This window comes from Macaca thibetana, chromosome 12 (genome assembly GCF_024542745.1).
Source record: "Macaca thibetana thibetana isolate TM-01 chromosome 12, ASM2454274v1, whole genome shotgun sequence".
Classification (NCBI taxonomy): Eukaryota; Metazoa; Chordata; class Mammalia; order Primates; family Cercopithecidae; genus Macaca; species Macaca thibetana.
In genome coordinates this window covers 17,826,753-17,852,806 of record NC_065589.1, presented here as the reverse complement: position 1 = coordinate 17,852,806, position 26,054 = coordinate 17,826,753, and the positions used below count along the sequence as shown (strand labels likewise).

Sequence of the window (26,054 nt, the reverse complement as noted above, 5' to 3'; positions counted from 1 at the left end):
GCATAAGCAGATGAATGAAAGAATTCTTAAAGGGCATACATCTTAAACAGGCGTATATGCACCAGGCATAACTGGAAAATAGTCCATGGCTTTAAATAAAGATTTTTTAATGAACAATTTCTTTGAGAAATGTTCAAGACAAAATACAAGTAATTATAAGTGCCTTGACCCCAAACTTCTACAAAGTGTCATATGATGTTGAAAGCATGAAAAGCAGCTCCCTGTCATTCCTGTAGATTTCACAGGGGTAGTGAGGTCTGACTCCACTCCCACATGACTTCCAGCCTGCTATGTTTTTTTCTGTTGCTGTCTTTGTGGAGTTTTGTCTGATTCAAGGTCAGGAGTTAGTGGCTACAATTGACAGACTGACACATCAGAGAAATAAGACCTTCTAAAGCCTTCAGGCAGAATCCTCATGGGGCTAAAGCTGAAGCAACATTTGCAACTTCAATTTCAAGGAGAAAAATGTCTCTAAGGTTCAGGAAAAGATTTTTTATTTTTCACCATAGTGTGAAAACTAGTACAAAGACACATTTTCACTGTAAACCCCTGACAAATTTCTGAATCTAGAGTGAGCAGAAAATGAGTGGTAGGAGGCAGGTAAAAATTGCCATCATCGGCCGGGCACGGTCGTTCATTCTTGTAATCCCAGCACTTTGGGAGGCCAAGGTGGGTGGATCATAAGGTCAAGAGATGGAGACCATCCTGGCCAACATAGTGAAACGCTTTCTCTACTAAAAATACAAAAATTAGCTGGACATGGTGACGCATGCCTGTAGTCCCAGCTACTGAGGAGGCTGAGGCAGGAGAATCACTCGGAGGCGGAGGTTGCAGTGAGCCAAGTTTGAGCCACTGCACTCCAGCCTGGGCGACAGAGTGAGACTCTGTCTAAAAAAAAAAAAAAAAAAAAAAAAAAAAAAAAAAATTGCCATCATCGTGACTTTTGTGGCCTTGTTCATAACCTGTGGCTTTCTTTCATCCCTCCTCCTTGGGCTATGGGGTGGGAAAATTCAGACTCAGCAACCTACTGGGGGGTTGTAAGGACCACACCTGGTAATCAGATGGCCTTTGGTGAGTGCTAGCTATGTTGAGGATGGTAATGATGATGATGCTGGTGGTGATGACAACAATGACGAAAAAACTCGGTATCTATAAAGCAATTTGAGTTCTGGCTTTTATGCAGCGTAACTCAGTGTTCAGTGCTTGAAAATACATACTTTCAGCTTCTCTTGCTTAGGCAATGAAGTTTTTCTTATTATAAAAGGTCTATTGAAGCTCATTTGAATATTTTGGTAACTGATAAATTAGTGATTGGAACCTTTTTCTAAAGAGCTTGGAAAGGTAAACCTGTTTTGTAAAATGAGTAAGAAGGAGATGGAGGAGCAGAATAAAGCGTTTAATCTGCTGTCCACTGGGGTTTCTGTAAACAGTTTTGAAGCCAGACAAATGGCAGCTCTGAAAATGTTTGGAATGCAGGCTCACCTTATACCCAGGGAAGCTATCAAAGCAAAGCCCACTGAGCTCCAGGCACTATCTGAAGGAAGGCTTCAATTTCAGCTCTGTCTATGATATAAATGATTTATAAACAGGGACACAGAGTGACAAAAACCAGGGTCAGTTTCTCTTTTGCTTTAGCCCCAAGTTTATAAGCTGACTGAATTTCAAGGCAATGGGAAAGGTGATCTCTGCACTTCCCTTGCTAGTTTGATTTTTAAAATGTCATTTTGCAATGCAATAAACACCTTCATCTGCTCTGGTCAAGAAAGAACATACCCTGGTTAAACAAGGACTGTATGAATTATGAAACTTTAAGGCAATACATTATGGTAAAAATGTACTTCCATAAACTGACAACTAAAAGCATTGACTCCTCCTCAGATGCTTTTGCAGGTATGTTAGCATCTTGCAATGTCCCTGGATCATCACTGTGATGTCAAATATCAGGGCCCCTGGTATTATATTAGACTCATTCAAAGTTCACAAAGAGAAGAATGTATTTGAAGAGGAATCTAGTATACAAAAGATGGGCCAGAAAATGTCAATACGAGGCTAAATGCTAAGAGAAAAGAAGCTACATGAATGAATTTCTCTGCATTCATATAGCTTCTCTTAGCATATACATCAGAACTCAATTATGATGTTTATACGGTATAGATATGTGGCCTAGATCAGCGACTTTCCTATAGGCGGAGAGCTATATCATGTCTCAAAGTGGAGATGGCGGTTTTCCACACTACACATGCACCTTCCCTCCTCCCCCAAATTCCTTTTTTATTAAGATCCTGAGATGCAAGTACACCCATGTAGGCATGACTGCAAATTACGGAATCTATGGCCTTTGGTGGATAGAATAAAATTCTCCCAGGTCTTTTATTTAATTAATTCCAGGGGCATCTGATATTTTGTTATGTAATGGGTATTCACTTGCTTTCATGTTAAATACCAGGGCCTAAGGACTTCATTGATTATAGTTGATGTTTGCTCACTGCTGCTGTTTCATTACTGTGGAAATCAATACTTCAGGGACACTTTGGAGGACACTTTGTATAGGCTGCTGTATGTCAAATTTCCACATTGATGCTGATGCCGGGTGTTGCATTAGACAGTTCATGTTGTGCAAGACTTGCATTTTTGTAAAGTTCCTGCTATGAACGATCAGTTTTATTTATACTTGTTTTTTAGTGTCTGGCTCATTACAGACACAGTATTAATACCTCAGCCAAAACTATAAAATGAGAGCAGTGGTCTACATGGGACACTAAAAAAATGTACCCAAAGGCCTTTGTGCAGGCAAAGAGCCTATTGCATGTCATATTTCCATAATCTTTTTAACATCATTGCAAGGCATGTCAACTTGGATATTAAAAGGTAACTTTCATACCATATGGGACATAAAGCACCATTATGAATAAGAAATTATTTCTGACCGTGGGGATTATGCTAATCAAGTAGCCAAGATTTTATCTTAAATCTTTGGAACCTTCATTCTGTACACGTTCTGGGGAATGCTGGAGTCTGCTTGGTATTTATTTATCATCGAGTGTGAAGTGATGTGTGCTGTCTGCTCCTGTTGAATCCCGCAGTTCTCACTCTCCATGTGGTATCTTGAGACAGGCATTTGAATCTCGTCTAAGCAGTGATGACTGAGGCTGTGATTTGCTGTTTATCAGGACAACCTCCATTAGTTCTCGTTGTTCAAAGGTAGCTGGGTTTGAGCTTATGGAGTGTCGTGCTTAGGCAGGTTCTCAGTCAGAGGATTTAACAAAACACTTTGCGTTTTAAGCTCAGACTGGAATTTATTTATTTTTATTTTTATTTTATTTATTTATTTTTTTGAGATGGAGGCTCACTCTGTCACCCAGGCTGGAGTGCAGTGGCGCGATCTCGGCTCACTGCAAGCTCCGCCTCCCAGGTTCACGCCATTCTCCTGCCTCAGCCTCCCGAGTAGCTGGGACTACAGGGGCCCGCCACCACGCCCGGCTAATTTTTGAATTTTAAGTAGAGACAGGGTTTCACCGTGTTAGCCACGATGGTCTCGATCTCCTGACCTCGTGATCCGCCCTCCTCGGCCTCCTAGAGTGCTGGGACTACAGGCGTGAGCCACTGCGCCCGGCCTTGGAATTTTTTACAAAGACAAGTGAGAGTACTGCAGCATTAAAAAAAAAAAAAAATCAGGTGCAAAATCAGCACACTTTACTGAGGAGTCTGAAAGAAAAATAAAGTTAGGTCATTTGCAAGGGCCCCCCCAATGCTTCCCCACTGCCCCCCTCAGTCTATTTAGTACAGGGGTTTTCAAGTATTCTTTTAGTAGGTGAGTTAAGGGCCCATAATCCCAAATTTATAAATGAACATAGAAAATGCTGATATGGTATGAATGTGGGAAGGAATTTAAAGAATTACAAAAAAACATGTACTGGTCAGACAAGTAGGGCTGAATATGAACAATGTGTGAATATTAAATGTTTTCTCTTTCCAGCTTAACTGACAATAAATATGTTGAACCATATAAAGTTGCCATTTTTGCACATAAAAAAGTGATTGAATATAGGCAATTTCATATGGCTTAAAATAAGATGAAGAAAATCCTTTGTCACAGAGCTCTGGGTACTGGCAGGTTATTTTGGACATGGCTTGTTCTCCAAATTTCTTACCTTGCTCCTTTCTGCATCTCTGGAGACTTACCCAGACGTATTGGGTAAAGATTTATTCCCCAGTTCATCTTTTATGTTGGGAATTACTCCCATCACCTCTGAGAATGCTCAGAGCTCACCACCATAGACCCCCATCTCTCTAAGACACTCCTTTGGAAAAAACACAGTTTTTTCAGTATCTTGGGAGGTGTCCACCAATAACCATCACTCCAACTTCCAAAATTCTGACCATTCTGTTCTTAATAAGCTGCAGCTCATAGTGGCCTGAAATAAGTAGACAATCTACAATACCAAGTCTATGCTACGTATATTTAAGATACGTGGTACCCATACTTATCTCTGTGTGTGTTTGTGTATGTAAGGCTTTCAGACTACATCTACCTTTAGGCAGAAAGATAGCATGTATGAAAAACAAAGGATACATTTTTTGTAATTCAGATAACTGGCATAAACTAACTTAGTTAAAGAGATGCAGGATGATTCCAAAAATGAATGAAAGCAGGATTATCTCACCCTTCGTACCAAATGTTGATTTGCACAAAAAGGTTAAGTTTCAGTAAAACCATACAGAGGGAAGTGTGAGAGGTGTTAGAGCATGCAAATGGAGAGCGAGAGTGAGTGAGAACTTACCACGGCCTGGAACAATCAAGACCAAAAGAAGAAAAGAGTAAACATCTGCATTAAAAACTAGTTGAAAAGCAGTGTGATTCACTTCTACCTGCTTTAGAGCCCGTGTCTCAGATAGTGGTTGCAGCAACCATCTGGTAGGCAATCCTGTTTTCATGATCAGGTTATCAATGATTTTTTTTACTTTTTCATTGGAAGGAATGCCTGAGGCGTTACAGAGTCATGTCTTGGTGACCCAGAAGCACATCTTTTGTGCTACTTCTGTGCTGCCCAGTTAGCCTGTGGCCATCTCCCTTGAAACTCTGTTTTTCCCTTTCAATTCTTCTGCTCCCACATCCCCTTCCCTACTTACAGCATTTTCTGCCACTTTTCTTGCTGTCTCACCAGTGTCACAAATTGTATATTTTCTTCGTAGCTTCCCAAATGGCTCCAAAGTGTCATTTTCTCTTTTCTCTCTTCCTCTTCTGAAGGTTCCCACACCTCGCTCTCTCCCCATCTATGTTCTCACTTCAGATAGTTCAGATTCTTTTCCATGGACCCCCAAAATGTCTAAATTTGCTTTTTATATTCTATAGATTGTTTATGCAGATCCCCATTTTTCAGACCATTAGTTTCTCTGTCTCCACTATCCTGATGTTGCTGTGTCCTGAGAAAAATCCTGGTTGGATTAATTTGTTTATAATAAGTGGCTACTTGGTGATACTTCTCCTTTCCAGGTAGAAAGTATCTAGCTTTATTAATTCAGAGGTTCTTTTTTTTCTTTCTTTTCTTTTTTTTTTTTTGAGACGGAGTCTCACTCTTGTCACCTAGGCTAGAGTGCAGTGGCGCGATCTCGGCTCACTGCAAGCTGTACCTCCCGGGTTCATGCGCTTCTCCTGCCTCAGTCTCCCGAGTAACTGGGACTACAGGCACCCTCCACCACACCCGGCTAATTTTTTGTATTTTTAGTAGAGACAAGGTTTCAGCTTGTTAGCCAGGATGGTCTCGATCTCCTGACCTCATGATCCACCCGCCTTGGCCTCCCAAAGTGCTGGGATTACAGGCGTGAGCCACGGCACTCAGCCCAGAGGTTAGTTTTTAAGCTGCTTTTGGTGAGCAGAGGAAAATATGTACTTTTCAAACAACTTCAATGGGGAGTGACCTAGAATAACATGCTGGAGTTGACTCCTGCTGCTGCAGCCTTAAGAACAAGAAGCTGAGGCCGGGCACGGTGGCTCACGCCTGTAATCCCAACATTTTGGGAGGCTGAGGTGGGTGGATCACAAGAGGTCAGGAGTTCAAGACCAGCCTGGCCAACATAATGAAATCCTGTCTCTACTAAAAAATACAAAAATTAGCTGGGCATGGTGGCACCTGCCTGTAATCCCAGCTGCTCAGGAGGCTGAGGCAGGAGAATTGCTTGAGCCGGGATCCAGGAGGCGGAGGTTGCAGTGAGCCGAGATCATGCCACTGCACTGCACTCCAGCCTGGGCTACTAAGTGAGACGATAGGTTGCGGGGAGAGGAAGTGTGAGGTCTGAGAGCCACTGCCACTCTGAAAATAAAAGCATGGGATGTCTGTCCACACGAGCAACAGTCTAAACTACGTCTGCTGAAATATAATAGCGTTATAAGCCTTCCCGAAAAGAAATGAATGGTGCCTGGGTTTATCCCATTGAAAATGTTGCTCAGAGACATTCACAATTAATATATAGTATGTTCATTTTCAGGCCAATACAGTGGCTAAGTAATATTTTCCATCTTCTTCATTGCTTATGCAGTAAACTGGGAAAAATAACTTTGAAATTACACTGACTTGCAATATAGAAAACAAAATAACCATCTGGTATTCTGTCTAGAAACAGTGGTAGTTTGAAAATAGGAGAAAAAAAATTGAGTGATTGTAAAATCAAAGGTTTGATATGGTGGAGCCCCTAGGAATTCTCTTATTTCCTAGAATATTAGGAATGTTATTTCTTAAAGCATGCTCAATTTAATTTCACTTTAATATATGACATAAACTCATAATCAGATATTTTAGGGTCAGCTGGAAAGAAGAGAATGTTGAAAAATAAGTGCCTTCTTTCTTTGAGAAGTCAGACATCACCGTTAACTCAACCCATGGATTTCTTAGCTCACTTGTTTTCCAACTTAGTACATTCCTATGGACAAACATATAGACCATCACATCCGGAGAAACACTCAAGTATAGTCAGGCACACCCATGCCTCTCCATTCACTGGTACACACAGATGTCTCGTAAAGAATGAAAGACAACATTCAACTGCTCAGCAGAATTTATGGGCCATGTTATTTCTGGTGAACTTACCTGCCCATAAAATGCCACACGATAGTAGCGACCAAACAGCCGCTTCTCTGAATTCACCACCTCTGCCACTTTCAGGTATGACCGATGAATGTCATAGTAGAGATCTGACAATTTCTGAAACCATAAGTGAAAGAGTTTCATGAAGATCACGCTGACATACAAATAGAGAGTTTTTAATTTTGAAAACTGTAAGTAATTTTCCAATTCAACATAGGATATTTTAAATAACTCCTTCTACAGGGTTGGAATACATACTTTGAAGTCTCGTTGTTTCTCAAAGACAGCAATGATGGGCTTGTTGACATCAGCAATCAGTTCGTATCGCTCAGACTTCCAGAGAAACTCCACACACATGTATAGCTGCTCCACCAGGATATTCTGCAATTCCCCCAATCAAAATGAGATTTTACATGATTAGGATTGTGGCTCATGCCTGAAACTTGGTTTCAAAGCTGTTGCATTGTCAAACTTTTTCCTCTGTTACTGGCATTTAAAACCCAGCAGGGGATCATGGTGTCATCTTGGATTCTTGCCTATCCCGCATTACCGTTACCTAATTAGTGCCTCAAAAGTGCTAATTTAAATCTGTGAAATGCCTTCAGATCTGTCTCCTCCTTTCCATTCCCACTGCTACTGACTTACGTACTCCCTGACCCCTGCAACAGTTTTGAGCGAATCTGTTTTCCCTCTCCAATTGCTGCTCTCCAGTCATCTTTCTTTGTAAAACACAAATCTGATCACGAGACCTCCAGTGCCTTAAACCTTTGTTGGAACTCCAGTATGTAAGCTGCTGTCCAAACTCTAGCATGCCTTCAAGAAGCTCCACAATCAGGCACCAACCTCCCTTTCAGTGACCCCTTCTTTCAGTGCTCTGTCATTGACTTTGCATTTGGCCATACCATATACCACTCCATTATTAGAACACTCTCTGACCTCCATACTTTTGTCTGTGTTACAGCTGCACCTATAAGAACCTTCTTATTTCACACCTTCAAGTCCTATCAAGACTCAGCACAAAAAAAATGAAGAGCTTTTATTTACATTCTATTCATCACCATTTCAACAATTGTCATGTAAAAAAAAAAGTTCCCCTTCTAATTGCAAGTGTATATGATACCTAGATTTGGTCACTGGGCATCTGTTTTTGCCTGGCCATTCCCAACTCTGTAGGAACTGTCTTTCTCAATATTCTAAATTCTTTGAGAGCAGGAATTATACCTTATTTTTTTTCCCAGCCCTTACCTCAATTCCTTTCATATACTAGTGGCTTAATAAATTTTCAACTGAATAAAGTTATATAAGCTTTCAAGCAAATGTATGATATTGTTGGAATGTTTTCAACAATTTCCTTTAAGAAAAGGTTCTTAAACATTATTTAAAATAGTTAACATAAATATGTAATTACATTTACTTCATTTATTTGCAATATATGCTAAATTGATGTAGAACCATGTGTAAAATTGTATTAACATTCACCTGAAAATTTACTTTCTGTGTAATTTTTTCCATTTATGTAATACTGACTTAAAAATTAGCTTATAAAATATTTTACTTAATGAGAGGAATTCTGTTTTCTTCACCAGAACTATTGCTAAGTAATTCCCAGTAGAACGTTTCTTTTTGTGTTAATGAAAAATAACTCTGCTTATGTTCCATAACAGAAGTTTTTCTAAACTAGTGAACTTTTATGTCCACCTGCATTTGTAAATAAACTTGCTAATGCTTTTAGAAAAAAAGCTATGATCAGTTTGCAAAATTTAGCATCCCTTATCACCTTTACTAAAAGGCCAGAGATATTATCTTATAGAAGAGCTGATAATATACATTTGAGCCCATCTTACAGAAGTAAGACATAGTTTAAATTTTTACTGAAATCTGGTATCTACTAATCTTGGCTTGATTTTAGCCTACATTTCGTCTAATTAAGTTATATTATAGAACAGCTGTAAGCTTGCTTCCTCTTATTTAGCTTAATGTCACAAGCCAATGCATCTCTTTACTTAGTTACTGTACATGCGATAATTTTGGTCTAACCTCATTGTATGGTGTATCTTGCATTCCGGAATCCTCTTTCATTGCTCCTTCTTCCTTAATGTTTGGTGTAATGCTCAAAAAAGCTGGCCATCCCATAGAGAACATGCCTTGGGAGGACCAAGCAGAATAAAATGTTATTATTTGAGACAAATTTTGCTTAGATTAGATAATGCCTTTCTTCATGATGTTACCAATTGGTAGTATTACAAAGCTCGCATAATCAACAAGATGGTTAGATTATGACTGTTGATAAATACTGTCTGCCAGACAAACAATATTCCCCTTTTTATAATTTTTGTATCATTTTCAGGTGGTATTTTTAATAAAGAGATAGCATGGGATTATGGACAGAACATAAGATTTGTGGGTAGATGTTACACTTCCAATCTTCTGCTTTAATTAATCTCTGAGACTGTGTCCTTCTTTTGTTAAACTGGGGACATTAATATCTATCTCAAAGGATGTTGAAAGGACTCAAAACAATATTTGAGAAAATACCGGGTACACGCAGCACATTATAAAGACAATGCTTATAGTTGGATGTGTGGGTGCCTGTAATCCCAGCTACTTAGGAGGCTGAGACAGGAGGATTGCTTGAGCCTAGGAGTTCGGGGCTGGAGTGAGCTATCACCATGCCATGGGTGACAGAGTGGGACCCTATCTCTCCCCTAATGGCCCCCCCACAAGACAAGACAATGCCCAATACTTGCTTTTTTTTTTTTTTTTGAGACGGAGTTTCACTCTTGTTGCCCAGGGTGGAGTGCAATGGTGCCATCTTGGCTCACTGCAACCTCCGCCTCCCTCCTGGGTTCAAGCGATTCTCCTGCCTCAGCCTCCTGAGTAGCTGGGATTACAGGCGCCCGCCACCATGCCCAGCTAATTTTTCTATTTTTAGTAGAGATGGGGTTTCACTATGTTGGCTAGGCTGGTCTTAAACTACTGACCTCAGGTGATCTGCCTGCCTCAGCCTCCCAAAGTGTTGGGATTACAGGCGTGAGCCACTGTGCCTGGCCAATACTTGCTATATGTCACTCTTTTACATTATGTAGAAACCTTTTCAAATTTTCTTAGTATCTTAGCCAACAAGATTTAAAAAGGCCTCCCTCTACAGATACATGTGAAAACAGCTGACAACGGGCAACATTCCCAGAGGAGAGATAGATCTGAATTGTGGGGAATGTGAGTGACTAGAAAAGCACTAGCTGGAGTGACAGACCAGCCTCTGAACTTTGGCTCCAACACAAGCTAACCAGGACATTTGAGGCAGATTATTTAGCCTCTCTTGTTTTTCTCACCTATATAAGCAGGAGGTGATAATAGCACCTAACTCACAGATTTGTTACTGGCAACTAATTGAGACATTGCTGGTACAGGGCTTAGTGTGGTGCTTTTTAAGTTATAGCTAATACTTTTGTGGAATATTTTTGCTTTTAATAATCAGCTCATTGGTTATGTAACTAAATGATCACCCCCCAAACATGCTAGAAATTATAAATATAATAATTATTGCAATCTAATACTTGCTTTTATATAAATTTTAGTTTTCTACTTTTTCTAATAATATTAAACATATATTAAACTATATCAGAGTTAATTGAAGGAGGAGAAGTCACAACATACTTCTTGCAGGATGATGATCACTTATTAGTACAACTGAAGCAGCTGTACTTTCTGGGGTCGCCTATATTCACCTATATTCATACCATTGTGCACATTGTAGGGAAGGGATAGTTCACTCCTTTGACTCAAAAATATCAAAATAGAAAAGTATATTAAGGGCTTCAAATACATGCCAATGACATTCACATATATGCTGATGATATGTGCTAGTTAGAATATGCTAATATATCATAGCTTATCATCAGTTAATGTATCATCAGATATATGTTAATATGTCATAGATGATCACCTTCCTAATTTTAACGTTTCCTAAACAAATATATCCTTTTCTTGTTGAACACATTATATTCTAATATCACCTTAGGTCTAACATTGGGCATTTAAAGCATTTTGAATATGAAAGATTCACACAACTTTTTGGCATATAAGTTTCCACAAGTTCTCAAACTAACACCTGCTTTTATCGGTTTTCTTCAATTTTGTTCTTAGAATTTGAAAGTCTTTATGGAACGTTATGGCATCTGGTTATGATAAGCAATAGAGGAGGAGGAAGGGCATGTTAAATAAGGCAATGATGTTTTTGATGACTTGCATATAAAAATCAGGCTAAATAGGACATGTGACACTAAGCAAGAAGATTCCTGAATTTTAGGGTGGACATGAGCCATGGGTGCCACAGGGTGCCACATCTGGCATCTTCTCCAAGGTCCTCAAACAAGTGACCTCACTGTCTCTCAGTTTGCTTTGGTCATTTGGTTCAAATGTCTTTTTTTTTTTTTTTTTTTTTTTTTTTTTTGAGATGGAGTCTTGCTCTGTTGCCCAGGCTGGAGTGCAGTGGTGTGATCTCAGCTCACTGCAACCTCCACTTCCTGGGTTCAAGCAATTCTCTGCCTCAGCCTCCTGAGTAGCTGGGATTATAGGCACCTGCCACCATGCCCGGCTAATTTTTTTTTTTTTTTGTATTTTTAGTAGAGATGGGGTTTCACCATCTTGGCCAGGCTGGTCTTAAACTCCTGGCCTTGTGATCCACCCTCCTTAGCCTCCCAAAGTGCTGGGATTACAGGCGTGAGCCATGGTGCCTGGCCAGTTCAAATGTCTTATATGCAAACTCCACTGAGACCTTTTAGAAAACCTACAAATATTTAAATGAATAAGAGATGAATTATGTTTCTGAAATATAGCAAGTAAAGTCCATTTACATTTCGTTTTAAGTATTCTGATTTTCAACATCTAAAAATGTATTTCTGTTGTTTGTACACTGAGTTTTCCACTGCATTTGGAAAGTTAAACCAGTGTTATCAAATAGACTACAGTTCATAAAATTCAGATTTGAACAAACTTTTGCAAGAGAATGTAGATTAAATGTATAAACTATATCACCCACTTTTTTGTGCAAAGAGTAACTCTTTAGTCATTATAATTTCAAGAAATCAGACATTGATGGGATATTTCTAAAGGAAATCTGTACCATAAACCATATGTTATAAATTGTCATTTATACTTTTTAAAAATGAAATGGAACACGCTGATTATAAAGTCCTACATATATAGTATATATATATGTATATGTCTTCATTTTTCTTTTTATTTTTTTTGGAGATGGAGTCTCACTCTGTTGCCCAGGCTGGTGTATAGTGGTGTGATCTTGGCTCACTGCAACCTCCGCCTCCTGGGTTCAAGAGATTCTCCTGCTTCAGCCTCCCAAGTAGCTGGGATTACAGGTGCCCGCCACCATACCCGGCTACATTTTGTATTTTTAGTAGAGACCAGTACTTTAGTAGAGACTTTGGCCTCCCAAGTGCTGGGATTACAGGTGTGAGCCAACACGCCTGGCCCTATCTTTTATTTGGAATCAACAGTTTTATTACATTTAAAAATTAAAATAGATTCCTCTTGCAATTCAGAGTAAAATCCCTATGGCAGACTGGCATGCAGATTGGTAGCTAAATATGGCCGTAACTCATAAACTTGAATGTTGGAGAACATACAGTTCTATTTGCTGACAACTTTTCAGTTATTTAAATTTCATAAATTTTGGATGGGATTTCTGAATGGCAGGAGTTTAAGTGTTTTGCAGAGTAAGTTGTGTAGATCTGAGATAGTTTTTGCTTCTAAGAATGTATTTAAATCCTAGCACTTTGGGAGGCCGAGACAGGCGGATCACGAAGTCAGGAGATCGAGACCATCCTGGCTAACACGGTGAAACCCTGTCTCTACTAAAACATACAAAAAACTAGCCGGGTGAGGTGGTGGGCGCCTGTAGTCCCGGCTACTCGGGAGGCTGAGGCAGGAGAATGGCCTAAACCTGGGAGGCGGAGCTTGCAGTGAGCTGAGATCCAGCCACTGCACTCCAGCCTGGGCAACAGAGCGAGACTCCATCTCAAAAAAAAAAAAAAAAAAAAAAAAAAAGAATAAAGAAGGTTTCACTGAAGTAGAATTTAAGCAGCAAGTTGATTTCCTCTGCATTGGGATAAATGAGCAGTTAGGTCACTCACTTCCTCCACTGGGAGTTGTTAGTAATGAGTTGCTATCACAGGGGTGGGTATCCTCCGAGAGCAGGGATGCTGTGCAAATCTTTTCCATTTTCCAGTAACCTATGGTAGTGCAAGATGAGGTTAGGACATTGCTACATGTTTATGTTAATACAAGCTTTTGAGACTACAAATTGTTAGCCAATGATGCATTCTCGTTTTGAACTAAGAAGTTGACCATTCAGTTAGCCTTTGCTGTACATAGAATAAATATGTCAGTGGCATAACAGACTGAAAATGTTAAAGTACAGCATAATTAGAAGTATCTGTGAAAGCAATTATTACTTAAACATAACAGATTAATAAAATGTAAAATTAATACATTATTTCTATTAGGCTTCAGTGTGTTGAAATCTGGGCTTTTTATCTCCCTCACGTGGTCATCTTACCCTTTCTTTTCAGATATTCTGCAATGAGAGCAGCAATATGGATGTAACACATGGCAGCCTGTAATGAGAAAGAAAATAAAGAGGCTCAGGGGATGCAGTTTAATATAATTAGGGCTAATCTTCCAAGGCGAGTCAGTATTCCATATCAGAATATGTTATGTAGAAGGATCCTTTGTAAACACCAAATTGAAAGCAAGAATCAATTGTATTTCCAAAAAATTCACCATCAAGAATAAAATGAATATTTGGGTTTTTGTTTGTTCTTGATTAGTCTGGAGATGGCTGAAGGAGCTGGCCCAAAGAATTTTCCCATAGAATTATCTTCCTCCTTTAATGTCTAAGCCTATATTAAAAATAAATCATAGTTCTCCTTTTACAATTAAAACTATAATTCTAGTATTTAGATATAAATTGGAAATAAAAAGAATCTGCCTTCTAAATAACTTTTTTTTACTTCCAGGAATAGCCCCTCTGAATTTGTGTTGCCTTTAAAACGGTCACTTCACAAGTGAGTGCTTGATTTAGTGTGACCTGATGTAACTAACACCTGGGCTCCCCACAAACCAGGTTATGTGAGTGATGTTATATTTTACTCTAATGTCTCTTATGAAGCCCTGAACATTGCTGAATCCATATTAAAACTCAACTTGCTAAAGATTCCAAATGACTTCAGCTTTTTCCTTTTGAGGTTTTATGGAGGAATTTCATCATTTTCAGAGCAGCCCAAGGGCTTCTCATTCCTGTCCTCACTTGGCTTGCTGCCAAGCCAGGCCTGTGGTTTCCATTCCAGAGTCCCTGATTACCACATGTGTTTAGAAGAGCTTCAGAGTTTAGGACTATCCTAGACAAATTAATCTCTTCCCCAAAGGGACATAGTTCTGGAATGGAGTAGAACTTCCCATTTGGTACTCAGAAGCCCTTGGGTGCTATGAATTGCTGCATATGATCCACCCGGTATTGAAACTGACATAAAAAGTTAAGTGTTGACTTATAATCTTCGCACAGTGGACTCTCCTCATGTGGTGCTAAGGATCATTAATTTTTCTATGGCCAGTTCAGACTAGCTGTAAATGAGGACTGATTCCCCCTGCCTGAGTTTACTCACTATGGTGGCAAGCTTCCCCATTCAACTCCAGTTGCAGAGAAGAAGTTTTAAAACACAGAACATTAATTTAATGACTCAATTGCCAGACACCCCTACCACACTCCTCCTTAGCCTCAGGTTTTTAGCATTCAGCGTTGCGTTACAATTTATACACCTGCAGTTGCCCCCACTGACTCTGGCCTTTAATTGATGTCATTTACTTAGAGTCAGGTATCCTTGAACGTGATATGCAAATTTATTGTATATGATATATAACTGAGTCATTTCTAGATTAGTGGAAAAACATAGCTTCTTTTTCTAGTCCATGCTATAAATGAAGATCCAATTTTCCTGATAAAGAGGACAATACTGATGGTAAATGACCGAGCCTTGGCTAATCACCTCAGATAAATCTCCGTTTCTGGCATGAATCTTGGCCATACTTTCTAGCCAGGTCCTCCGTAGTTCGGGAGTGCTTGCATAGGAGTTTGCCAGGCTGTACTGGAGATCCACCAGCATCTCGGGATCCTTCTCATGCTCCTTCATCTGAGCTGTGGCCATCAAAACAGTCCTTATACGCTTAGTCAGGTCTTTCACCTCTGCTGGGAAATTGCTGTTCTTTGGAAAAGAGAGAGCCTGGGTCATTATCTGTTTAGAACCTGTAGGTTAACTGACTTCAAGTCATGCTATTAATTATAGCTAGGCATCACAGTTTGGAGCATTCTATAGTTATAAATGTGTGCATTCTATATATGTGCATTCTATGTTTTATGACTGTGGATATACACATTTGAAGATAAAAATTTCAGGAGGCTCTATTCTTTTGTCTTCAAGCACACCTTCTGGTAAAACATCCTGATTGTCTTTGAGATATATTCCCCTTCCTGACTCTAGTTTGTGTGATTTGCACAGGTCTGACTTTACTCCTAGGGACCATGGGTGGCACATAACACTGGCCTGGCCAATTCTATTTTTTGATCCTCCAGGCTACAGTGATTGGTTTAGGGATAAGCATATGATTTAAGCTTGGATCAAAGAGATTCAGTTGTGGGACTTTAATTGGAACTATCAAACAAGGTGATTTTCTACTCATAAGATACCAATAGGGTCCTTAGAATTTCTGAGAACATGCCCAGGGCGATAACCTGTCTGGAAATAAGTAAACAAAGAGGAAAGCTGAACTGACAGACAGTGAGAGAGGCAAGATCGAAGCAGTGGAGGGATGGGTCTGAAAATTATTTTAATCCCTGGGTCCAGCCGTGACTGAAGTCTGGCTCTAGACTTGGACTTTTCAGTATAATGACTACAGGAGAAGTCTTCAGAAAGCACTAAACAAAAGATAAGATGAATTTTCCCCCAAATAGAGTTAGGAGGGAGTCATTGTATTTCTGGATATTTACGGTAAATCCTCTTGTTCTAGGCCATTCAACCATGCATATTGGGAATGCCACTTAACAGATCACATGCTTAAAGTGTAAGAGCTGCTTAGCGATTCAAACAATAAACTTGATCGTTTACTTTGAGGAGGGCTCAAAGCTCAAAGTCTCAATAAACAAAATAAACAATTATTATTATTATTTAGAGACAAGGTCTTGCTCTGTTACCGAGGCTGGAGTGCAGTGGTGTCATCATAGCTCACTGTAGCCTCAAACTCAAACTCCTGGCCTTAAGCGATCCTCCTGCCTTGGCTTCTCAAAGTGTTGGGATTACAGGCGTGAACCACCATATCCGATCTATTTCTATGATTTTGGTATCTCACAAAAAGAATCCACTTCAGATTTTAACAAATTCTGTAGTAAAAGCCCACAAAGCATTTCTTACTTTCATTTGCTTGTCTCCATTGGCGAAATTATTGGTAATTGCAAGCGAATGTTGAAACCGAGAGCCTCCGATCCCAGCGTCAGCTATTAACTGGCTCACAGCTTTGATGAGCTGGAAGAGAAAAAAAATGAACTCTCAAAAACAAGACCAGAAATAGTCTTCTTAAAGAAATCCATTGGGCTGGGTAAATGTACAATTACTTTCTCCCTGTAGGTCCAATAAAAGATGTGTTTATGTATTAAAGCTCCAGAACGTATTATTAAATCTAGTGTGTTTCCTATAATCTTAAATATCTAAGAGAGGCTGCAGGAATCTTGGAATCTCGGGATGCCTAGAAGAAAAAAAAAATATGTTTGGAATTTGGTGGGGTTTGACCTGCTGGAGCTAGCCATGGTTTCCTTAGTTGTTTATTCCATGTGATTCTATTTCCTGGAAGAAGAAAGGAAAGTAAAAATGGAGATGGGGCTCTGCTGATTTCTGCCCAGCGGCGCCCCTCCCATTAAACAGAACTGAATGCTATGGGTGTCTTTAAGGAGGACTTTGGTGGAGGAGTTAGTAACGGCTTGCCCTGAGGACAGTAGGCTTTAAGCATTGCTGAAACAGATCAGTGGTTTTAACAACAGTGTTAATGAAAATTGGCAGCACTTACTTGTAAGTGGGACCGGACAATTGACTTCTGCTTGTTAAATTCAAAATTCTTCCTCATGAAAAAGTACAGAAGGGCTGAGGCTTCTGTCTGAGTTGACCGTGACCTGTGGTTACAGCATTTTAGGACTTCATAACAGAACGATCCACAGAGGTCGGCAGGCCCTTGAAAGAACGCTGAAGGAAACTGCAGAAATGAAAGAATGGGTGAAGGAGCAACATGCCTTCATTTTGCTCTGTTCATGCTCATACTTTAAAATTCCCTAAAACAAACAAAATCCCTCTCCTTTTTTTTTTGTTTTTTTTTTCAATCTGGTCTTTTTTTTTTTTTTTTTTTTTTTTTTTTTTTTCATTTGCAAGTGAGGAGGATAGAATTTGTTAAGGTCTATGTTAGCATTTGTCTTTTTTTCCTAGACATAATTATTCTCTACATTGTATAAGTATCCTTTGTATCAGTAACTGATGACGGTCCAAAATAACGGAATGAGAGCTTTGAAATGACCTCAATTCATCTGACATTGTTAAAATCACAGGTGTTATTTACAAGTGTCCTCAAAGGCAGTGGCTGTATCCACTTTAATGTGGAATCTTTAACTTGATATGGATGGATATGACAGTTCAAGGGGTGCATTTTACCTAACTTGGTGCTGCAAACACAGATAACTCAAAGAATTGGTGACCAGATGCTAATTGTCACCAGATGCTAATATCTTCTGGTATTTGAGCAGACATATTGTCAAGGCTGTGCACTCATTTTGAGACCAGGAATCAATGTCTAATAAAACCCAAATTGAAGAAAACAATCCTTCTTCCCTCTCTACTGAGAGACGCAGGGATTCCTATGGGTTTACTGTTCTATGGGTTTACTGTCATCCTACCTAAACTTCACTGAAACCTGGAGGATCCTTACCTTGCATACAAACAATCTCAAGGAGGCAAACACATGCTTCAGTGCTGTGGCTGACTGATTGACTTGGAAAAAGAGCATGTAGGTATCAAAGACCCTTTTCATCAATGAATTTTGACAGTCACATTGTTGGAGTTGTCTCTGGAAATTCAATGCAGATGTTATTCAGGATAAGTGAAAGAAAATTTGCATTCTATCAAAAATGTTTGTTGCGAACCTATTGTGGTGAGGCACTATTCTAGAAGTAAAGGATTGAACAAGGAGACACAGTTGATGTTTACTGTGAAACTTACATAGCAGTGATTGAAAAAACATGACAAATTGAAATAGACTAGGATGATGTGATTGAAACTAGTTGCTTTGAGGGTAGAATTACTTCCATAGGGTAGTCTGCAAAGACCTCTCTAATGGAAAATTGGCACGTGAGCTCAAGGGGCCTGCCCTGGAGAGATCTGGGAGGATTGTCCCATGGGGGAGAAACAGCTAGTCCAAGGGCCTTGATTGGGAAAGGAGCTTATGAGTTCAAGGTTGAGAAAGAAAAGCAGAGTAGCTGGTGCAATGGCAAGTGAGGTGGGGTTAGGGGAGAAATGGGAGATGAGGTCACAGGTTCTTGAAGGCACTAGTAAAGTCCTTAAAATTTGTGAGATTTGAGTGACATTTTCATAGCCCAATAAAGAATCAATATAGTCATTACTTTCTCTACCACCATGCTGACATTTCACCTGCAGTAGGGCTTTCTTGGCATAATTATGCTGTTCTGTGTAGACTTTATTCAAAGAATCCAAATTTTCCTGGCTCAATCTTTTTTTTTTTTTTGAGACAAGGTTTCACTCTGTCACCTAAGCTGGAGTGTCGTGGCACCATCATAGCTCACTGCACCTCCACTTCCTGGGCTCCAGTGATCCTCCCACCTCAGCCTTCCAAATAGCTGGGACTACAGGTATGTGTCCCCATAGTTGACTAATTTTTAAATTTTTTTGTAAAGATGAAGTTTCACTATATTGCCCAGGTTGGTCTTGAACTCCTGGGCTCAAGTGATCCTCCCTCCTTGGCCTCCCAAAGTGCTGGAATTACAGATATGAGCCACCACAGCTGCCCCTGGCTCAATCTTTAATGTGCTAGCCTAGGTATTTAAGCTCATTTGGTAGGAGCTGCAAATGTTTTTAGTAGCTTTATTGAAATATAATTGACATACAGTAAATAGAACTCATGTGACATGTATAATTTAATAAGTTTAACACTTGCATATACCCATGAAACCATCACCACAATCAAGATAATGAACATATCTATCACTCTCAAAAGTTTTTAAATACTTTTTTTTTGTAATTCCTTCCTCCCATCCTTCTTCCACATCCCTAGGCAACCACTGATCTGCTTTTTGTTTCTATAGTTTGCATTTTCTAAAATTTCGTATAAATGGAATAATATACACTGAGTAATATAGTATATACTGTTTCTGGTTTCTTGGGTTTCACCCATGTTATAGCATGGATAAGTAGTTTATTTCTTTTAACTGCTGAGTAGTATTCTATTGTATGGATATACCACAGCTTTTTAAATCTATCCACCTGTTGATGTATACTTGAGTTGTTTCTAGTTTTTTTTTTCTTTTTTTTTTTTTTGCTATTAAAATAAAGCTGCCATGCATATTTGTGTACAAAGTTTTGTGTGGAGATATGCTTTCACTTCTCCTGGGTAAATACCTATTATAGTATTGGAATGGGTGGTCATATGATAGATGTATGATTAGCTTTTCAGAGACTGCCATACTATTCTCCAATGTGTTTTTACCATTTTGCATTCCCACTGTCAATAAATGGGAGTTCTAGTTTCTCCATATCCTTGCCAAAACTTTAGATGGTCAGTCTTTTTAATTTTAGCCATTCTAAGTAGTGATAATCATTTCATCAAAGTTATCTGAATGTGAAATGAGCACACAAAAAGATGTTCAACATTATTAGCTTTCTTTAGATCTAGCTGTAAATTTAATACACAGGACCATTTATCGCTTTCTCTTCTACTGAAAAAGTACAGAGTCACATTCCCACTCAGCCCAGCTTGCCTGAGAGTGAAGCAAGATAAATGAGGAAGAAAGACTATTTGACAATAGTGAAATGCATACATGTACATATCAAGCAAACATTAGTCAACCTGTGATAAAATCAAAATCTCATCTTTAACATGTTTTCCACTCACACTTGGGTTGATTTATATAAGGTTAATTGATTTCATAAATAATTTTAAAAAAACATGTTTTTGACTTCACATGGTTTTTCCACCTCACATTTCATCATTTTTGCAGAAAATGTTGTCATATTCACCTGGTGAGTCTGAGTGAAGAGCGATAACAGGTCTAGAATAGTGAGGCACACCTCCGTAGCAATATTGGCCTCTGTGTCTACGTGATGCACAATGTCTATTTCGTTGGAGTTGCCTGTAAAATAAAAAACAAAACATGCAAAAACATGCATAAAAGTCTAAGACAATACTTTGTACCCTATAAAGTATTTCCTTTCATTACAATATATTCAAAGTTTACTGGCATTTTGATTAATTATTAAATCAAAGTGCTTTTGTTTGTTCAGTTTCTTCATTGGCTGAATTAAAAGTACTAGAGTCTTTAGTGTGTGTGCCCTTTGCATATATCAGTTGTGGGGTTTCCATTGTTTCTGAGTTATTTTCCATTAATTTGGCCAAAGACAGGGTCATATTTCTTTCATAATCAGGCTGTCTCAAGTTCTAGGCTTCTGGGCTACTAGACCAAATGTACAGTCTCAGTGGACAGTCTTCATGTCCCCTCAGAAAGTCACAAAGTGTATTTATAGATTGAGGCAAATACCTCCAAACAAGTAACTGTGGGCCACGTGCCCATAATTGCTAACAATCTGTCAATGAAAAGAGTCAAATTCTGTAAAATACTTGAAGAGATTTATTGTGAGCCAAATATGAGTGACCATGGCCTGTGACACAGCCCTCAGGAAACCCTGAGAACATGTGCCCAAGGTGTTTGGGCTACAGCTGGGTTTTATATGTTTTAGGGGCACATAAGACGTCAACCAATACATGTAAGATGTACATTGGTCTGGTCTGGAAAGACAAGACAACTGAAAGTTGGGGAGAGGGGCGCTTATGGGTGGATTCAAAGATTTTCTGATTGGTGATGGTTGAAAGAGTTTATCTAGAGACCAGGAATCAATAGAAAGGAAATGTCTGGGCTAAGAAAGGGGATTGTGGAGACCAACGTTCTTATTATGTAGATGAAGCCTCCAGATGGCAGACTTCAGAGAGAAGAGATTGTAAATGTTTCTTATCAGACTGAAAAAGGTGCCAGACTCTCAACTGATTCTCTCCTGGATCAAGAAAAGGACCTGAAGAGGGAAAGGGGATTCTTTACAGAATGCAAATTTTTCCCCATAAGAGACAACTCTGCAAGGCTGTTTCAAGACATGGCAAATATATATATATATTTGGGGGTAAAATATTTTGATTTCTTTCTTTATCTCTCATGTGATGTTATGCCAGAGTCAGGTTGGAAAGTAAGCCATGTTATATAAGGTTAACTAAAACCCCTCTGATGAGACTGGTGTGACTTTCCAGGCCTCTTAAGAATTTGGGCAAGAGAAGAGAAAAGGTCAGAGTTTAGTCCTCAAATTACATGCTTACAAAACGCTGGCCTCCATTTTACCCTCATTCACAAGCCGGAGTGTATGCATCTCTAGGTTCAAGATGTCACCCTTGCTGCTTCTGGGACATTGGCAACTTTATCCCCTCCCCACAGAGGAAGCAGTAATCATCTGTTTGACAGCAGCCTCCATAACCTGCACAATGCTGAAAGTCACTTGTTTCCAAGGGAGCTATGCTAAACATATGATAATTGAGGGTTCTGCCTTTCCCCTTTCTTCACCATCGGGCACTACATTTTTTTTAACCACTCCCTGGTGGCTCAAGCCTGTAATCCCAGCACTTTGGGAGGCCGAGACGGGTGGATCATGAGGTCAGGAGATCAAGACCATCCTGGCTAACACGGTGAAACTCCGTCTCTACTAAAAAAATACAAAAAACTAGCCAGGCGAAGTGGCGGCGCCTGTAGTCCCAGCTACTCGGGAGGCTGAGGCAGGAGAATGGCGTGAACCCGGGAGGCGGAGCTTGCAGTGAGCTGAGATCCGGCCACTGCACTCCAGCCTGGGCGACAGAGGGAGACTCTGCCTCAAAAAAAAAAAAAAAAAAAAAAAAAAAAAGAAATATTTCCAGAGCTACAGCAAACCTTAAAAGCAGTGGTTTTAGTGCATTTCATGTCCTACACATACCTAGAGAAAAACTGGTAACCATCTTGTTCCTGTTATTTCGGTTTACTTACTGGTCATGGTATTGTCTAACATCTGTAAGAGTTTGGGGTTAGAAAGTGCATTTTTGCCTCGAATTATAGGTAAAGTTTGTGATCTGTGCTGCTTATGGCCTTCATGACTGGAAGTGGAGTGCATCCTGAAAATGAAATAAGAAAAGTGATTAGAGTTATTTTAGGGATGTTACAGCCAAATAATACTTGTTCATTCAAATGTTCTAAATTGAGTCAAACATTAAAAACTAGTTTGGAAAGCAACTTTTTATTACAAATATTAATTACAGGTGACATGATGAGAGGGACTTTTTAAAGTACTTTTGGAGAAATTTCATTTAAGCCAAAATAGCGTTCAGAAGGATAATCTATAGAATAACAGATCCTTGAGTGAAATCTATTCAAGCATATTCATTATTGTTTATGAAATAATGGGATTCTATGAATGTTAAGTTGGCTACTGGCTGATCAGGAAGGTACAGTGGTGGACATTAAAAGGTACAATATTGTATAGCTCAGATGCATCAACTTATTTTTAAAGAGGGCCGGGCGTGGTGGCTCAAGCCTGTAATCCCAGCACTTTGGGAGGCCGAGGCGGGTGGATCAGGAGGTCAGGAGATCGAGACTATCCTGGCTAACATGGTGAAACCCCGTCTCTACTAAAAATACAAAAAACTAGCCGGGCGTGGTGGCGGGCGCCTGTAGTTCCAGCTACTTGGGAGGCTGAGGCGGGAGAATGGCATGAACCCGGGAAGCGGAGCTTGCAGTGAGCCGAGATCACGCCACTGCACTCCAGCCTGGGAGACACAGCGAGACTCCGTCTCAAAAAAAAAAAAAAAAAAAAAAAAAAAAAAAAAAAAGAGATAAAGTGTAAAATCGGGTTCTAAAACAACCCTTGCTTTCCGAGGTATTTGTATTTGGACATTCCTGTTGATTTGTCATTTCACTGGTGTCATGTCCACAGGGGGCTGACATGTGATGGTTGTGGGAGTTAGGTAGTTGAAGGACTTCTGTGCCTCTGTGCTTCCAGGGCAATGACAATGGCCTGCAATGACTCATTCAACACCCCATGGCATTTCCAGCTGGGAAAAATAAGCCAGTGTTACTGTGGCAGTGGGAATATTTCCTACTCCTGACATTATCATTTGGCCAAGGAAATAGGTTGATAATTCTTGGGATATGTGCTGTCATAAAAACTATTTATAAGAACACTTACGTAAAGAAAGCAGCATTTGGAAATACCCTGAAGTATTCCCTAATTCCTTTTTTAGGCCTTAACCTAAAAATGACTCTTTCTCCCACTCTTAAAGGCTATTTTGGTTCTGGCTAAATCCGAAAACCTGGATGGGTGGAGGCCCAGGAGATGTGACTTTGGCTTTCAATAGCCAGGGGAGCCTGGGTCATTCCTGCAGCTAAAAAGAGTGAGTGATTCCTTGGCTGTAGGCCTTAGGCATTTGGATTGGCTTATTTCTAGATTTTGAGTGTAGTACAGACTGAACTTGTGGAGGAAAAGCCCTGGTTTCTAGGATGTGAGGGACAGAAATGGCCAGGACCCATCCAGATGTTTCAGGAGCAGCCTGAAATCTAACCCACCACCCATCTACAAAACTTGAGTGACCTCAGGTGGCTCACTATTATTAAACATGGAAACTAATTCTTTATTTTCTTCTATTCTGTTATTATTTGCAAAAAATGTCCATTACATTTTTTTTTTTTTCATTTACTTTTCACAAGGGGGCAATTTCAAAGGATTCCCATGGAGGGAGGCAAAATTTATTTTATGATTTATTTGCTATGTATTACTTTCATATTTCTTTCTAAAATCCTTTCTAAAATATTCATAATATATATTATGATGATACCTCTGGGAAGAATAAATCAAAGTGGGCATAATTTTAGCAAAGACTTCTCATTTATGAGACCCAGAGGAGCTCTAGGTAGAATTTCAGGGCAAATGTTTCCCATTGGTTAGGCTGGTGAGGGATGATCTCCAGGTCCTATCTGCTAGTCAAATCAGTCTAATGACTAGGAAATCTAAAGTGAGGTTATGGGACTATCCATGCTTCCTCATTGCCTTTGACCCTTTAAAAAACAATTTCAGCTTCAAGAACATTGCAAAAGTATTATAATTACTGAAAAGCCTAGGGAGACATGATCCCACATTTTGGTTTGTCACTGGAAGATTAGCTAGCATTAAAAGAGGCATTTATTGGGCCTAGGTCTCAGGTTTCGTTAAATGAAAATACTCATTAATGTTCAGTCTATGCAAGGGATTGTGCTCTAAGTGCACACATATATCTCTGGTCTTTACCAGCCAGTAGGGCAGACAGTAAAGTATCTAGGAAGTTTCTTTAGATAGACACATAGTTATTTGAAATCTGCACTTGGTTTGAATATATAAATAGAAATATGTGTGTGTGTGTGTGTCCTCTGACATGTGCATATACAGACACACACACAGAGCTATATATAATTTTAAATACCAAGCAAATGTGACATTACCATTGTGACAAGAGACCTGATGTCTGGCAGGAAGGATTGGATCCTTTGAGAGTTCCATTGTTCTGGGTGGACTGCACAAATTTAAATGCAGCAGCAATTTTTCTGCAATGAAAATGGAAGTTTTAATCATAGCTCAGTGTTTGTAATTTACATATAAAAATGAATGGCAACTGACAAAATGATTACTGCACAATGAAATATTTCACATGCTGTGAATTAGTCAAAAATAAAACCCTGTTTTGCTTTGGAAATCAGAAATTGGGATTTAGTGAAGGTGCTTCAAACATTGTTATCTCATAAGAAAATGATGACAGTGCAAAGTTATTCCAGATTACTTTTTTCTTTTAGTTTACTGAAAATGTCTTCTGAAATAGGTATCTTCCAAGTTATATCTATATAATGATAAATTCGTTCTGAAGATACATGAAATGTGGTTTTCTTTCAAAAATTTGTGCTTTTGTGCTTTTCTCCCTAGATAACATGAACTATTCCTAGATCTACAATGTGTATGAGGCAATCTTCAAACTTCTGTGTCTAATGTGAAGTCAACCTAACAATCCTTATTTGCATTTTAAGATTTCTAACGTATATTTATAACTCTAACCTGATATGTTAATACATGTCATATGCTTTTTAAAAGACCAGATTCACCTATTGGAATTTAAAATTATTACCTTATTATGTTGCGTTTTCCTAGGTATCTGAAATTTTGAAGACAAACGCTAGAAACGAAAAAAAAAAACAAAAAACCACGTTCTAATTATTCATATTCTTTCATTATATAAACTGTTCATCTAAGTATATTGAAAGAAAAATATTAAATTTTCTTTAAATAGTTCATGTGTTATTATTGATAACTTACTATATGCGTTCTTGAATGAAACATGGTATAGTGGACTATTTAGAAATTTCCAGAAAAAAGTGTTATGTCATCAACTCTAAAACTTACTCCAAGATGCTGAAGAAGTCGGACACCTCTGGACTGGGAGCTCTCTGCCAGTAGGCAATCAGAGTCTCTAAAAGGAAACATCACGTAGCATGAGAATCTGCAGGTTTTCTTTTTCCTTTTTTCAAAAAAATTAATTTTGAAGAGTTCT

The 26,054-nt window shown here is 39.1% G+C and overlaps 1 protein-coding gene across 8 annotated transcripts in view; it reads right to left on the bottom strand.

Annotated features, from left to right (window-relative positions):
• DOCK10 (dedicator of cytokinesis 10) overlaps nucleotides 1–26,054 on the bottom strand; it is a 1,376,581-nt gene that overhangs the window by 18,152 nt on the left and 1,332,375 nt on the right. For 6 of the 8 annotated variants that reach the window (XM_050752140.1, XM_050752139.1, XM_050752137.1 and 3 more), the window contains 14 exons: nucleotides 25,907–25,973; nucleotides 25,632–25,679; nucleotides 24,958–25,059; nucleotides 22,477–22,601; nucleotides 20,441–20,553; nucleotides 18,120–18,257; nucleotides 17,214–17,396; nucleotides 16,565–16,675; nucleotides 15,146–15,361; nucleotides 13,660–13,717; nucleotides 13,235–13,333; nucleotides 9,120–9,226; nucleotides 7,341–7,463; nucleotides 7,086–7,199 (listed from right to left, as the gene is read on the bottom strand). In XM_050752140.1, the coding sequence (XP_050608097.1) occupies nucleotides 7,086–7,199; nucleotides 7,341–7,463; nucleotides 9,120–9,226; nucleotides 13,235–13,333; nucleotides 13,660–13,717; nucleotides 15,146–15,361; nucleotides 16,565–16,675; nucleotides 17,214–17,396; nucleotides 18,120–18,257; nucleotides 20,441–20,553; nucleotides 22,477–22,601; nucleotides 24,958–25,059; nucleotides 25,632–25,679; nucleotides 25,907–25,973 (1,604 nt within the window). The remainder of the gene's footprint in view (nucleotides 1–7,085; nucleotides 7,200–7,340; nucleotides 7,464–9,119; nucleotides 9,227–13,234; nucleotides 13,334–13,659; nucleotides 13,718–15,145; nucleotides 15,362–16,564; nucleotides 16,676–17,213; nucleotides 17,397–18,119; nucleotides 18,258–20,440; nucleotides 20,554–22,476; nucleotides 22,602–24,957; nucleotides 25,060–25,631; nucleotides 25,680–25,906; nucleotides 25,974–26,054) is intronic. The other 2 variants (XM_050752144.1, XM_050752143.1) reach the window with 1 other exon arrangement.